This window comes from Manacus candei, unplaced genomic scaffold (assembly GCF_025592945.1).
Source record: "Manacus candei isolate 608988 ecotype Guabito, Panama unplaced genomic scaffold, ASM2559294v1 h1tg000123l, whole genome shotgun sequence".
In the NCBI taxonomy this organism is placed as follows: Eukaryota; Metazoa; Chordata; class Aves; order Passeriformes; family Pipridae; genus Manacus; species Manacus candei.
This window is the reverse complement of record NW_026138171.1, coordinates 197,724-210,351: the sequence shown is the minus strand read 5'-3', so window position 1 is coordinate 210,351 and position 12,628 is coordinate 197,724. Positions and strand designations below refer to the sequence as shown.

General features: G+C 43.1%; 1 protein-coding gene across 1 annotated transcript in view; it reads right to left on the bottom strand.

Annotated features, from left to right (window-relative positions):
- Window positions 1–12,628, bottom strand: part of LOC127462240 (leucine-rich repeat and guanylate kinase domain-containing protein-like) — a 49,258-nt gene that overhangs the window by 3,781 nt on the left and 32,849 nt on the right. Inside the window, exons 16-17 of the mRNA XM_051770694.1 lie at window positions 10,920–11,050; window positions 7,531–7,619 (exon numbers count right to left, since the gene is read on the bottom strand). Of these exons, the coding sequence (XP_051626654.1) occupies window positions 7,531–7,619; window positions 10,920–11,050 (220 nt within the window). The remainder of the gene's footprint in view (window positions 1–7,530; window positions 7,620–10,919; window positions 11,051–12,628) is intronic.

The following is a 12,628-nucleotide window of genomic DNA, read 5'->3' as shown; positions in this document are numbered from 1 at the left end:
GAATCCCTAATTTTATGAGTTCAGCCTCAAAAAATCCCCTGGGAACTGGGTATGGGAAAAAACCAGGTTATGGTGGGTTAATTTTAAGGAGAAGAGCAGGGAAAAGAAGGATTAAGGAGCTGAGGAAGAAATGGTGCTGTTCCCACCACGAGCTTCAATAAAAGCTGCCAGATTGGGGAAATAATGCCAGAAATTAGGGGTTGGATTTGGTCATCTTGGAGGTTTTTTTCATCTTTAATCAGATTATTTCACAGTCCCTAGTCTTGGAAACTCACAATTCCTTCAGTGTGTTGCCTGGAGGGACAATCCATTCATGTTCTTACCCCTTGATGTCTTTTTTTTTGTTTTTTTAGTTTACTCTTTCTCCCATTCCAGGTGTTGAAAGCATAAAATTAGAGAGAAACCACAAAAAAAATAAGAAACCGCCTCAATGCTAAAAAAAAAAATTAAAATATCACTATAGGCTGTCCTAGAACATTTCAGAAACGTGAGGGAGTTTCTCACCAATATTTCAGAGGCTTCTACTCAATAGCATTAAGCTGATTTCTTCCAAATTTTCTCTCCTATTTGCCTTGCAAAAGGATTAAGGAATTTTGCAAATGCACCAAAAAAAAACCTCCAAAAAACCAGATTAGCAGGTTTTTTTCCATCTCCTCACAGTTGTTTTTCCACCGTGTCAAATGAAAACACTGCTGAAGTGAAAACCCCCCAGTGGGGTGTTTTATTTCCAGGATAAATCTGGAAAAGGCAGATTTGTTCCCATATGCCAAGGGTAGGACCTTTACAACTTCCCACTTGTTTGACTTCTGGGTTTTGCCTCCCTGCAAATTTATTTCCTCTCAGGAGCTCCCTCTGTTCCCCTTCAGCACATTCCAACCTTCTCCATATCCTGGGATTTCTGTGAAATTTAAATACTTCCATCCATGGTAAAATTTAAAGAAACACCTTTTTTTTTGGAAATTTGAATTACTAAAACCAGCCAAAGGGATATTTTGGGAGCGTCTCAAGCGATTTCTTTTCTTGCCAAACTTAGAAAAGGCACCTTTTAATCTTAATTTTATCGCTCCCCTTCAATTCCCAGATAAAGACACCAGGAGAATCTAAGCTCAGAGGTTATAAATATAGGTGAAGAAAGCATAGTTATTTTTTTTTTTTTTTTAGAAATAATCAAAGAGCTGTTAGCTCTCACATCACAAAAAAGGATGGATTTAGAGCATTGCCTAAATTTAGAAGGTCTTAATAAGTGATGAGAAAGTGTGGGTTTTTTCACAGGGTGGGTTTGGTGCTTTTAAAGAAGGAATTTTAGGACAGCAAGGTTAGCTAAGAATTCTCCTTAACAGAAAAAAAGCCTGGGGTGGCAGCTTATAAAGACCCTCAGCATTTCTCATTGCTCTGATTTAATGTGAAAAGCAGGTTATTTAGGTTATTTTAGGAGGTTGTTTAACAGTGATTTTTACGAGGTGTGAGAACATCCAGGTGAAAAGACAGGGTGTGGGATTTAAATGCATAAATGTGCATTGAGAGATGTATTTATGACACATTAAAGATGTGTTTAAATACAGCAGGAGAGGTACCCATGGGCAGGGACACCTTCCACCATCCCAGCTTGCTCCAACCTGGCCTTGGACACTTCCAGGAATCCAGAAGCAGCCACAGCTTCTCTGGGAAATCCATTCCAGCCCTGGCAGGGGGTGGAAATGGATGATCTTGAAGGTCTTTCCAACCTAAACCCAATTAGATTAAAGGCCCAAAGGCCTTTAAGGTAACAAATACCTCATGAACTAAGAAATCAGGCCCTGTCCCAACACACTGCTTGTTGCAGGCAAGGTTTTTCTACTCTATATCTTAAATTTTTCCTTTCTTTAGTTCCTTCTCATTAATAACACCTAATAAATAAAGCTCCCCCGCTGCAAGGCCTCAAGCTGTTATTGTTTCACTGTCAAGCAACAAACTGGTGCTCGTTCAGTTGGAAATTCGCATCTTAGAAACAAAAATAATATATTAAAAAGGGTGAAAAAAGGAGATATCTCTGCAAAGAAGTCCTGCCTGATAGGTAAGGAAAACATGGATTTGTGTGGCAGCCCCAGTGTGGGCACAGGGCAGAGGGCACTGGGGAAGTCACACCTGGAATGTGGTGTCCAGTTTGGGGTCCCTCAAGTCAGGACACGGAGGGGCTGGAGCGTGTGCAGGGAAGGGAACGGAGCTGGGAAGGGGCTGGAGAATTCCTGAGGGAGCTGGGGGGGCTCAGCCTGGAGAAAAGAGGGATCAGGGGGGACCTTCTGGCTCTGCAAGTCCCTGACAGGAGGGGGGAGCCGGGGGGGGTTCGGGCTCTGCTCCCAGGGAACAAGGGACAGGAGGAGAGGGAACAGCCTCAGGCTGGGCCAGGGGAGGGTCAGGTTGGATATTAGGGAAAATTTCCTCCTGGAAAGGCTGGTCAGGCATTGGAAGGGGCTGCCCAGGCTGTGGTGGAATCACCATCCCTGGAAGTGTTCAGACAAGGTGTGGATGTGGCACTTGGGGACAGGGGTTTGGGCTTTGCAGGGCCGGGTTAACGCTCAGTCTCGATGACCTCAGAGGCCTTTTCCAACCTTAATGATTCCATGATCCTAATATCTGAGGGGAATTTGCTGCTCTTGGTGACTGGTCCATGTCTGGCTGGAGATGTTTAGAAGTTGTCTCTTTGTGTTCAGTGAACTCAGTAAATATTTCCCAGACAAGCCACGACAGGATGAGAGGGAGTGGCCTCAAGTTGTGCCGGGACGAATTTTAGATTGGATATTAGGGAAAATTTCTTCATGGAAAGGGTTGTCACAGGCTGCCCAGGGCAGGGGTGGAGTCCCCATCCCTAGAGGGGTTTAAAATCCCTGTGGATGTGGCACTTGGGGACATGGCTTAGGTGTGAGGGCGACAGCGCCGGTTAAAGGTTGGACTCCGTGATCTCCGAGGTCTTTTCCAACCTTAAGGATTCTGTGAGTCCACCAGAATTCCAAAACTGAAAAGCAAAATCACATTGAAGTCAAGAGGGTGACAAGACAAAAGGACCTTCAAGACAAACCCATGCAAATCTTCTGCTCACAGCAAGCAAACCCAACCTGAGGAGTCTCAACTCCATGGACCAGGAGCTCCAGGGAAACTGGAAAGGGTCGGAATTTCCTCTGGCTCAGAAAAGCAAGACTTGACCCTATAAATCCTCCTCTCAGTGCTGCTGCTCTTGCTCTCTCCAGCTCTTTCAGCAACATTTAGAAGAAATCAAGAGATTAATCATGAAATAAAGGCCTGATGTGACTGTAACTTCAACCTAAGGCCTTATTTATTACCCTCAGACACTCAGACAGCTCCTGAGAGCCCTCAGAACAAACCCTCACATTCCATGAGGCAAAAAGACTTAAAAATTGCTTTAATTATAAGCTCTTTCAGCAACATTTAGAAGAAATCAAGAAATTAATCATGAACTAAAGGCCTGATGTGACTGTAACTTCAACCCAAGGACTTATTTATTACCCTCAGATGCACAGACAGCTCCTGAGATTCCTCAGAACAAACCCTCACATTCCGTGAGGCAAAGAGACACCAAAATCACTTTAATTACAAGCTCTTTCAGCAACATTTAGAAGAAATGAAGAAATTCATCATGAACTAAAAGCCTGATGTGACTGTAACTTCAACCCAAGGCCTTATTTATTACCCTCAGATGCCCAAACAGCTCCTGAGATTCTTCAGAACAAATCCCGACGTTCCATGAGGCAGAGACACCAAAATCACTTTAATTACAAACTCTTTCAGCAACATTTAGAAGAAATTAACTAAAGGCCTGATGTGACTGTAACTTCAACCCAAGGCCTTATTTATTACCCTCAGATACTCAGACAGCTCCTGAGATCCCTCAGAACAAACCCTCACATTCCGTGAGGCAAAGAGACACCAAAATCACTTTAATTACAAGCTCTTTCAGCAACATTTAGAAGAAATGAAGAAATTAATCATGAACTAAAGGCCTGATGTGACTGTAACTTCAACCCAAGGCCTTATTTATTACCCTCAGATACTCAGACAGCTCCTGAGAGCCCTCAGAACAAACCCTGATGTTCCATGAGGCAGAGACACCAAAATCACTTTAATTACAAACTCTTTCAGCAACATTTAGATGAAATCAAGAAATTAATCATGAACTAAAGGCCTGATGTGACTGTAACTTCAACCCAAGGCCTTATTTATTACCCTCAGACAGCTCCTGAGAGCCCTCAGAGCAAACCCTCATGTTCCATGAGGCAAAGAGACACCAAAATCACTTTAATTACAAGCTCTTTCAGCAACATTTAGAAGAAATCAAGAAATTAATCATGAGCTAAAGGCCTGATGTGACTGTAACTTCAACCCAAGGCCTTATTTATTACCCTCAGATGCACAGACAGCTCCTGAGATTCCTCAGAACAAACCCTGACGTTCCATGAGGCAAAGAGACATCAAAATCACTTTAATTACACCTGCACACAGCCAGAGGCAGGAAATAAAAGAGGCCAGCTTTTCAAGTCATTTGGATTTAGGAAGGTAAATTTATGGAGATAACCCTGCAGGGTAGCAATACATAAAATAAGTTGGATTCTTGCGTGACACCGCTTCAAAATTTCTAACGCTGGCTCAGGAAAAAATGAGTATTTTTCGGTTTGGGATTCAAATATGTCATGAGGAGATTAATCTTAATATTTATAGATACACAAGAAAGTCAAAACTTGGAGTAGTTTAGGAACTTTTTTTGCATCTATTATTTTTGGCATCAGTTTTTCTATATTAAATAGAATTTTGATTCCCTCTTAACTGAAATAGGGTTCTCTGGCCTCTGTGATTTCTGGTGGAGTGGGCAGTGGAAGAAAAGGAAGGAGGGAGTGTGGATGAGCCAAAAGTGTCACTGAAGAAATACTGAAGTCACAAAAATCTTCCTAATTACATGAAAAAATTGCCTGGACACACACGAAAAAATCTACTTTGCACTGATAGTGCTTTTCAATCACAGAAATCAGGATAAAATTCCTCAATAAAACCACTCTAATGCTGCTCATACAGTTCCTGCAATTAAAATCCAGTCCAACAGCTAAAAAAAAAATCTCCAATTCAAGCAAGACTTTGCAGAAGCTTGTAGCTGATCATATTGGCATTTCTATGTGCTAAAAATGTACATATTCTTTTACTTGTATAATTCATGAACTTGTTCTTTTTAATGATAACCTACTTTTTAGAGTTCTTGTCTTGTTTTGCTTCAGATTTCCTGCAAGGAATAAAGTTTCACTCTGTTCCACCTCCATCAAACACGGCAAGGACTGATCTTTGTCTTGTATTTCCCAGTAAAATCTGAAATTAATCCACTTTAATGAACTTTCTTCTCTCCATTTGTCCCACTTTGGTCCAAAATGTCACTTCTCAGGGGGAGAATTTTTAGGTCCTTTCTCACCCAAACCATTATGATTTTTTGTTTGGGTGGGAATCACAATGGTTTGGGTGGGAAGGGACCTTAAAGATGATCCAGTGCCAGCCCCTGCCATGGGCAGGGACACCTTCCACTAGCCCAGGTTGCTCCAAGTCCTGTCCAACCTGGCCTTGGACACTTCCAGGGATGGGGCAGCCACAACTGGGTCTTCCATAACTAGAAATACTCTGAAGTGGTCAATTTTGAGAGTTAATTTACTAATTTGAGATGATTTGTAGTAACACCACTGAATTTACGAAGCAGAGATACAGAGAAATGTAAAATATATTAAATATATAATTAAGAACCGTGGAAAGGGATAAGACAAGATAACACTCTACCTCCCTCCAAATTAGCTGGATGCTGCTGCTAATATTGCTACAGACAATGAAATCATGAATTTACCAGCTGAGCCACCCAATCCATGCACAAATTCCTGGCTGGGATCTTGAGCAGAGCCAAAGGAAACCACATCACCAAGGACTCAGAGTGTGCACAAAGGTGGCCACCACAGCTGAGAGGGAGGACATGCAGTGACCTTTGGAGCTGCTCCTGACCCAGGCCCATAATTCCATATTAAAAGAAAGATCCATCAAATCCCATGTGAGTTTTCCGAGGTGAAACCCCTCTCTGACAGGAATTCAAAACTCCATTTAATTCTGTAAAAACAAAGACACTCCAAAAGCTCCTGGACTGGGCTACCTGACCTTCCAGGTTCTCTTGCTAATTCCTGCATTCCAGGCTTTTCTCTCAGAATTTCAGCTATTTGATAACATTCATATTTATGGCATCTTTTTGACTTAAATTCCTGCTTGGAATGGGGCGTTGTCTCCTCTGCATCCATCCCTCCAGGCCAGGCACTGGAAATGCTGATTGGGGGTGACAGGATTTTTCTCTCACCTGCCCCAGCTTAACTCCCAAAATCAGCTTCCAAAGGAATGAGGATTGTGGAATGAAGGCAGCAAAAAAAACCCCCAAAACTAAAGCAGACTCAGAGGAACAGTTCGTGTTGCAGCACTAAATCAACCCCAAAACACCTCCAGCCAAAGAAAACACCCATTTCCATTTCTTTCTTCTCACTTCAACACTATTTAAAATGAGTAAAGATTTGAAAAATGCATTATTATGATGCATTTCTGCCTGTAAACTTCAGCCATTGGTTTTCTAGACATAGTTTAATCCAGCAGGTTTTTTCTTTCTTTCTTTCTTTTTTTTTTTTTTTTAGAATTAATTTCCAGCCTCTGGCATTGGAGTGATTCTCATCAACACATCTGGCAACTGGGCAGCCCTGAGAGGTGGGAAATTTTCTATTCCTTTGGATTTTGCTGATTTAGAGGCCTCTGTGATGCTTTAAATGTCCCCCCTGGGAGCCTTTTTCGTGGCATGTAGGAAAAACAAGGAAGGAAGAATTCAGGTTAGGGAGGTTTACACCAGGGGAAGGCAGAAGGGCTCAAAATTATTGAGATTCAGAGAGTTTTAACCTGTTTTTGCAGGGCTGTGACTACGAGGAAGAAAAGGAAGCGAGGCAGGCAGGGTGGGACTTCAAAAATTAAAAAAAAATAAAAAAAATGAAAAAATAATGAAAAAATATTTTCTAAAATTTAAAAAAAAAATTTAAAAATTAAAAATTAAAAAATAAAACAAGGAAGTGGCCTCAGCTTTCAGAAATTCTGTTTAAACAGAGAAGATTCACTGCAGCAAATACGAACTGGGACTTTCTACCACTAATTCATCATCATCATCATCACCACTAATTACTGCTGAAAAAAACACCACGTCAGAGACTGAGCTGCCAGAAAAAATGGTCCTTTTCTTCTCTCTCAGAGAGGACACATCAAATAATTCCATGGTTTTAGACAAGTTACTCGTGGCTGGCTCTGCCTCATCCGTTCCCAGTGTGCTCCCAAGTCAAAAGCCAAGTTGGTCCGTGATTTATTTGGGATTTAAAAGTGGCAGGGAATAGAGCTGCAATCCCTGACAGTTTCTAATCATTCAGCGAAGAAGAAACCTTAGACAGGCTCTTTTTCACTGTAATTCCAAGGAATTTGGCTGAGATCCCTCTGGGTTACCTGGGAAGCAGCTGGAGAGGGGCAGGAGGTGCTTTCCAGGACAGGGCCTGACCTGCCATGGAAAAACGTCTTCGGAGAGAAGCTTCTTCCTGGAAGAGAAAGGAGCCCAACTTTACACAGCAATTTAACTGTAAATGTGGAGATTTAAGTGGCTATGACAGCCCTTTCACGTGCTAAAATTCCAGAGCACGTGTATTGAGAGATTTTTGGGGAAATGGCAGAGGAATATTAGAATTAAAAAGGTGCTGGATGTGATTCGTGGATCAAATTTTGGTCTGAAGTCTTGCTGCCTTTGAATAACGAAGATCTTGACCTCCAGTGAAGCTTCAGTGTCTTCACAGCAGTCAAAATAGTCTCTACAAAGGAGTCAAAAAGTCTCTGCAACTCCCTGAGAGGAGGGGGGAGCCGGGGGGGTCGGGCTCTGCTCCCAAGGAACAAGGGACAGGAGGAGAGGGAACGGCCTCAAGCTGTGCCAGGGGAGGTTTCAATTGGATATTAGGAATAATTTCTTCATAGAAAGGGTTGTGAGGTCTTGGAAGGGGCTGCCCAGGGCAGGGGTGGAGTCCCCATCCCTGGAAGTGTTCAAAAAACACGTGGATGTGGCACTTGAGGAGGTGGTTTAGTGGTGGACACGACCTTGGAGATCTTTTCCAACCTCAGCAATTCTGTGATTCCACGAGAACGTGGTAGGAAGAAAAACCTGCAGAAAACCACTTTTGATGCCTCCCAACTTCCCAGCACCACAGGTGCTTAAAAAAAAATTTAAATTACAGGGCAGAGTTATTAAATCCTGCCTCGTTATCAGCTGAGAGCCACTGATAGTTATCAATCAATAAATCGAGTCAATTAATAAATCAAGTCAATTAATTTCATCAATTGAATTAATTAATCATGTTTGTAACAGAGGTGAATGCTCACATTGTGATTATTGTGAATTCCTTCACTATTTATCCTAAGTAAGTCTCCCTTACTGAGCTTGTTTTTAATTTAACTTTTTTTTTGTTGTTAAATATATAATTCTGACCTTTTTTTTTTTTTTTTTTTTGCTGGGTGGATTAAGGTAAGAACCTTCCTGTTCACACCTTGCACAGTTAATTACAGCCAGCCAAAATTAGGGCAGGGTTGGCCTGCTCACAAGGGATGAACTGCAAGGAATCAGATCCCTGAGCAGCAGATCCTGCTTCTTATTTTGCTCTTGGATAACTCACGTGATTAACTCACATTAATTTCTTCAAATTTTTTATTTCCCAGTTGTTCAGGACGTGAATGTGGGCACTGCAGTGACAGGACATTATTTGGGTGCCAAAACCAGCCTCAAATGTAAGAGTTTAGCCAAAATTTTGCTTTAAAGGCTACAGATGTATTTATATTCTTCTCATTAAATATGGTCTAAGAGGCACCTGTGGTTCACCTTGAACATTTTATCGGGTTGACTCTGAAAAGCTTTTGCTTCCTGTAAAAAAATGTAATAAAAAATTCGTGCAGTAAACAACACAAAGGAATTGCCAGCACTGAAAGGGGAGAATAGCAGAATAAAAAGAGCCTCGTGGCCACTAAGTTAAGTTAAACCTGAGGTAAATTATGGCCTCCTCCATCTTAAACCACTTGGCAAAATGTCAGATTTTGAAATAAAATAAAAATCAACGAGTTCTGGGGCCACCAAGGGAAGGGATAGTGTGGCTTCTCCCTCAGCTTCAACCAACAGAGCTTTGGATGGAGGAAAGGGGACAATGGACAACATTTGTGACAGGTTTTGAGTTGTTCATGGCGTGAAAAGAGACTTTTCAGCTCAGAAAACCAAAAGATGGGAGTTTCCCCATTTCTGCCACCCATGTCCCAGGCAGACCTTTCTCCATGGCTTTTTTAAAGCCTGGGAAAATGGGGGGGGGTAGAAGGAGGGGCTGTTACTCCACCTCCAGCATTAATCCTGCCCATCAGAGGTGGTTATAAACTGTACAACAAGTCATTGCTGCCAAGCAGAGTGACAAGCAGAGCCCTGGAAGGGAATCAGCTTCAGAGCTTTCATTTTTCTTTTCCTCTTTCCTTTGTTGTTGTCATCTAAAAAAAGGAGCATTAGACACATCTGCTCCAGAGCCCCAACCCCCACCTCTGCCTGCAAGGAGAAGGAATTCCTTTGGGGAAAGTGAGGAAAAGAGAGAGAGAGAGATGAAGCTGGAGTTGAAAGAGGTGATTTGAAACCCAAGCACTTCGGTGAGACTGATCATAGAATCACAGAGTTATGGAATCAGACAGGTTGGAAAAGCCCTCTGAGATCATCCAGTCCAACTCTCGATCCAACCCCGCCGTGGTTCCCAGTCCATGGCACTGATGCCACATCCAGTCTGTCCTTAAACACCTCCAGGGATGGAGAATCCCCCACTTCCCTGGGCAGCCCATTCCAATGGCTGATCCCTCTCCATGGAAAACATTCCCTCCTGATGTCCAACCTGCCCCTGCCCTGGCACAGCTTAAGGCTGTGCCCTCTTGTCCTGGCTGGAGAGCTTGAAAACTCTACAGAAGCTGGACCTGTCCAGCAACAAAATAACCAGTTTATGAGGCTTGCAGGGACGTGATCTGCTGGAGACCATCAACCTGGAGGATAACCAGGTACCACACTTCATATCCACCTCAGCTTCTTCTAAGAATGCAGAATATATTTAATTTTTTTAATTGAATTCCTTTGAGAGACCAAAAAATCTCACAACACTGCAAGAAATGAATATTAGAATCATAGAAATCATAGAATCATAGAATCATAGAATCATTAACCCTCATTGTCCTACTGAATGCATCTATTTCCATGGAATAGGATCATTCCATATCTTGTAGAAGTGAGAGATGAAATTCAGCTCCGTTAGACCAGTAAATGAGTGGATGAAGTGAACTGGGATCAACAGGTTTATTCTGGTGTAAAATGGAGCAGAAGCTACACTTGTGCTCTTGTCTGATTCACCTGCCTCATTCCCAAGGGGCTGGAAGGACAGGACACAGGGAATGGCTTCCCACTGCCACAAGGCAGGGATAGATGGGATACTGGGAAGGAATTCCTGGCTGGGAAGATGAGGAGGCCTTGGCACAGGTTTCCCAGAGAAGCTGTGGCTGCCCCTGGATCCCTGGAAGTGTCCAAGGCTGGGTTGGAGCACCCTGGGCTAGTGGAAGGTGTCCCTGCCCATGGCAGGGGGTGGCACTGGGTGGGCTTTAAGGTCCTTTCCAACCCAAACCATTCCATGACTCTGTGATTCCCATCAATCTGCCTTTAACTCCGGGAACCGGGAAATATTGTCGGAATGAAAGGCCGACGGAGAACAGGAGCCATTTTTCTCTGGAAAGACTGAGAGGTTTGACTACAATGATCATTTCTGTCGAAGGTTCCAAGAAATATTCCTTACCACAGAGCCTGGAGGTGCAGCCTCCAGGTCCAAGAAGGCTCTGGGATATTTTTTGGTAGGAGAGTCCAAGAGGTCACTGACAGATGGAGAACGAATCACTCCACCTGGGGACAAGAGCTGAGTTCTTGAGCCTGGGGTGGAAAAGACACAAAGATTCACACAAAAAAGACACCAAAATATCGTGAATTTCCACCCCTGGAAGTGTCCAAGGCCAGGTTGGATGAGGCTTGGAGCAATCTGGGATAATGGGAGGTGTCCCTGCCCATGGCAGGGGTTGGAATGAGACGGGATTTAAGGTCCCTGAATGTCAGTCATGTCTTCTGAGCTAATCACAGCCTAACTAATTAGAGGTTTTCACTTTCTAAGAGCTCTCAAAATGCCATGGGAAGTTGGAACAGGGCACCTTCTCACATGTTATTTCCCTGAATTTCTGGGAACAGAGATCCAAGGACTTGCACCACTGGCATGAAACACCAACAAGGCACAACCAACTCCTTTTTTAAAACCAAAACTACTTCAAATTGGAAAAAAAAAATAAATCTTTAAGCTGGGATGTATCCTGTCTATAAAATGGTTATCTAAATATTAAATTAAGCCATAGGAATGGTCTTATAAATATTGGGACATGGCAGTATGCAGGAATTCCTTCTATCAGGAAGGAATTCCTGGCTGGGAGGGTGGGGAGGCCCTGGCCCAGGTTGCCCAGAGAAACTGTGGCTGCCCCTGGATCCCTGGAAATGTCCAAAGCCAGGTTGGAGCAACCTGGGATAGTGGAAGGTGTTGAGGTTGGAACTGGATGATCTTTAAGGCCCCTTCCATCCTAAACCATTCCATGATCTCCCATCTCTCCCAGCTCAGGGGTGTTTGTTCCTCAGCTCTAAGAATTCACTCTCAAACTTTTTTCCCTCTGGTGACAAATCCAGAGGAACTGGGGCCTGTTTCTTCTCCTGTTTGTTCGGAGAGGATTTGATCCCTGGCTCTGCCCAGTGCAGGAGTTCCTTCCCTGCCAGGAGCAGAGATTCCATGGATTTATATTTCTCTCAGTGCCTGAGCAGTGCTGGGGGACATGTCAAGACCATAAACATGGTTTTAGTCATTTTGAGACCCAAAAGGCTTCAGAGAAGCCTTTCAAGATCTCCTGGGCTTGGACATCTGGAGATCCCAAGAGGGATTTTAAGCAACCTCTGGCCCCTTCTCTCTGTGCTGGGCAGCACCCAAGGGGCAAAGCTTGTTGCCCCATGGCAAAGGGGGTGGCACTGGATGGGCTTTAAGGTCCCTTCCATCCCAAACCACTCCATGATTTTACCAAAGCACCGAATTCCACGGATGAAAGCTGTTAATGCATTATCAGCTCTGAAAGGAATTCTACTTCTGCTATTAAAAGTTGTTTGTTTTTTTTTTAAAAAGAAGAACTTATCTATTTCCTCCCAGTATTTTTACAGAAGCTCTTGCACAGCAGTTCATTACAAAAAAGAATTAACAACCCATCATAATCTCCCCCCAACCAATCTTCCCCCTGCCACCATCTGACTGAAAATGTCCACATTAAAGACAACCTGGGGGCAAGTTTTTTGGCATAAATTATTTCCCACAGTCCATAAGAGCAGGGGATGTCTAGGAATAGGATAGTTAAACTTATTTAAACACCTCTAAATGAAGCTCCAAGTGAATTTAATGGCGTGTAGTAAATTTAAAAGTTACTTTATGGG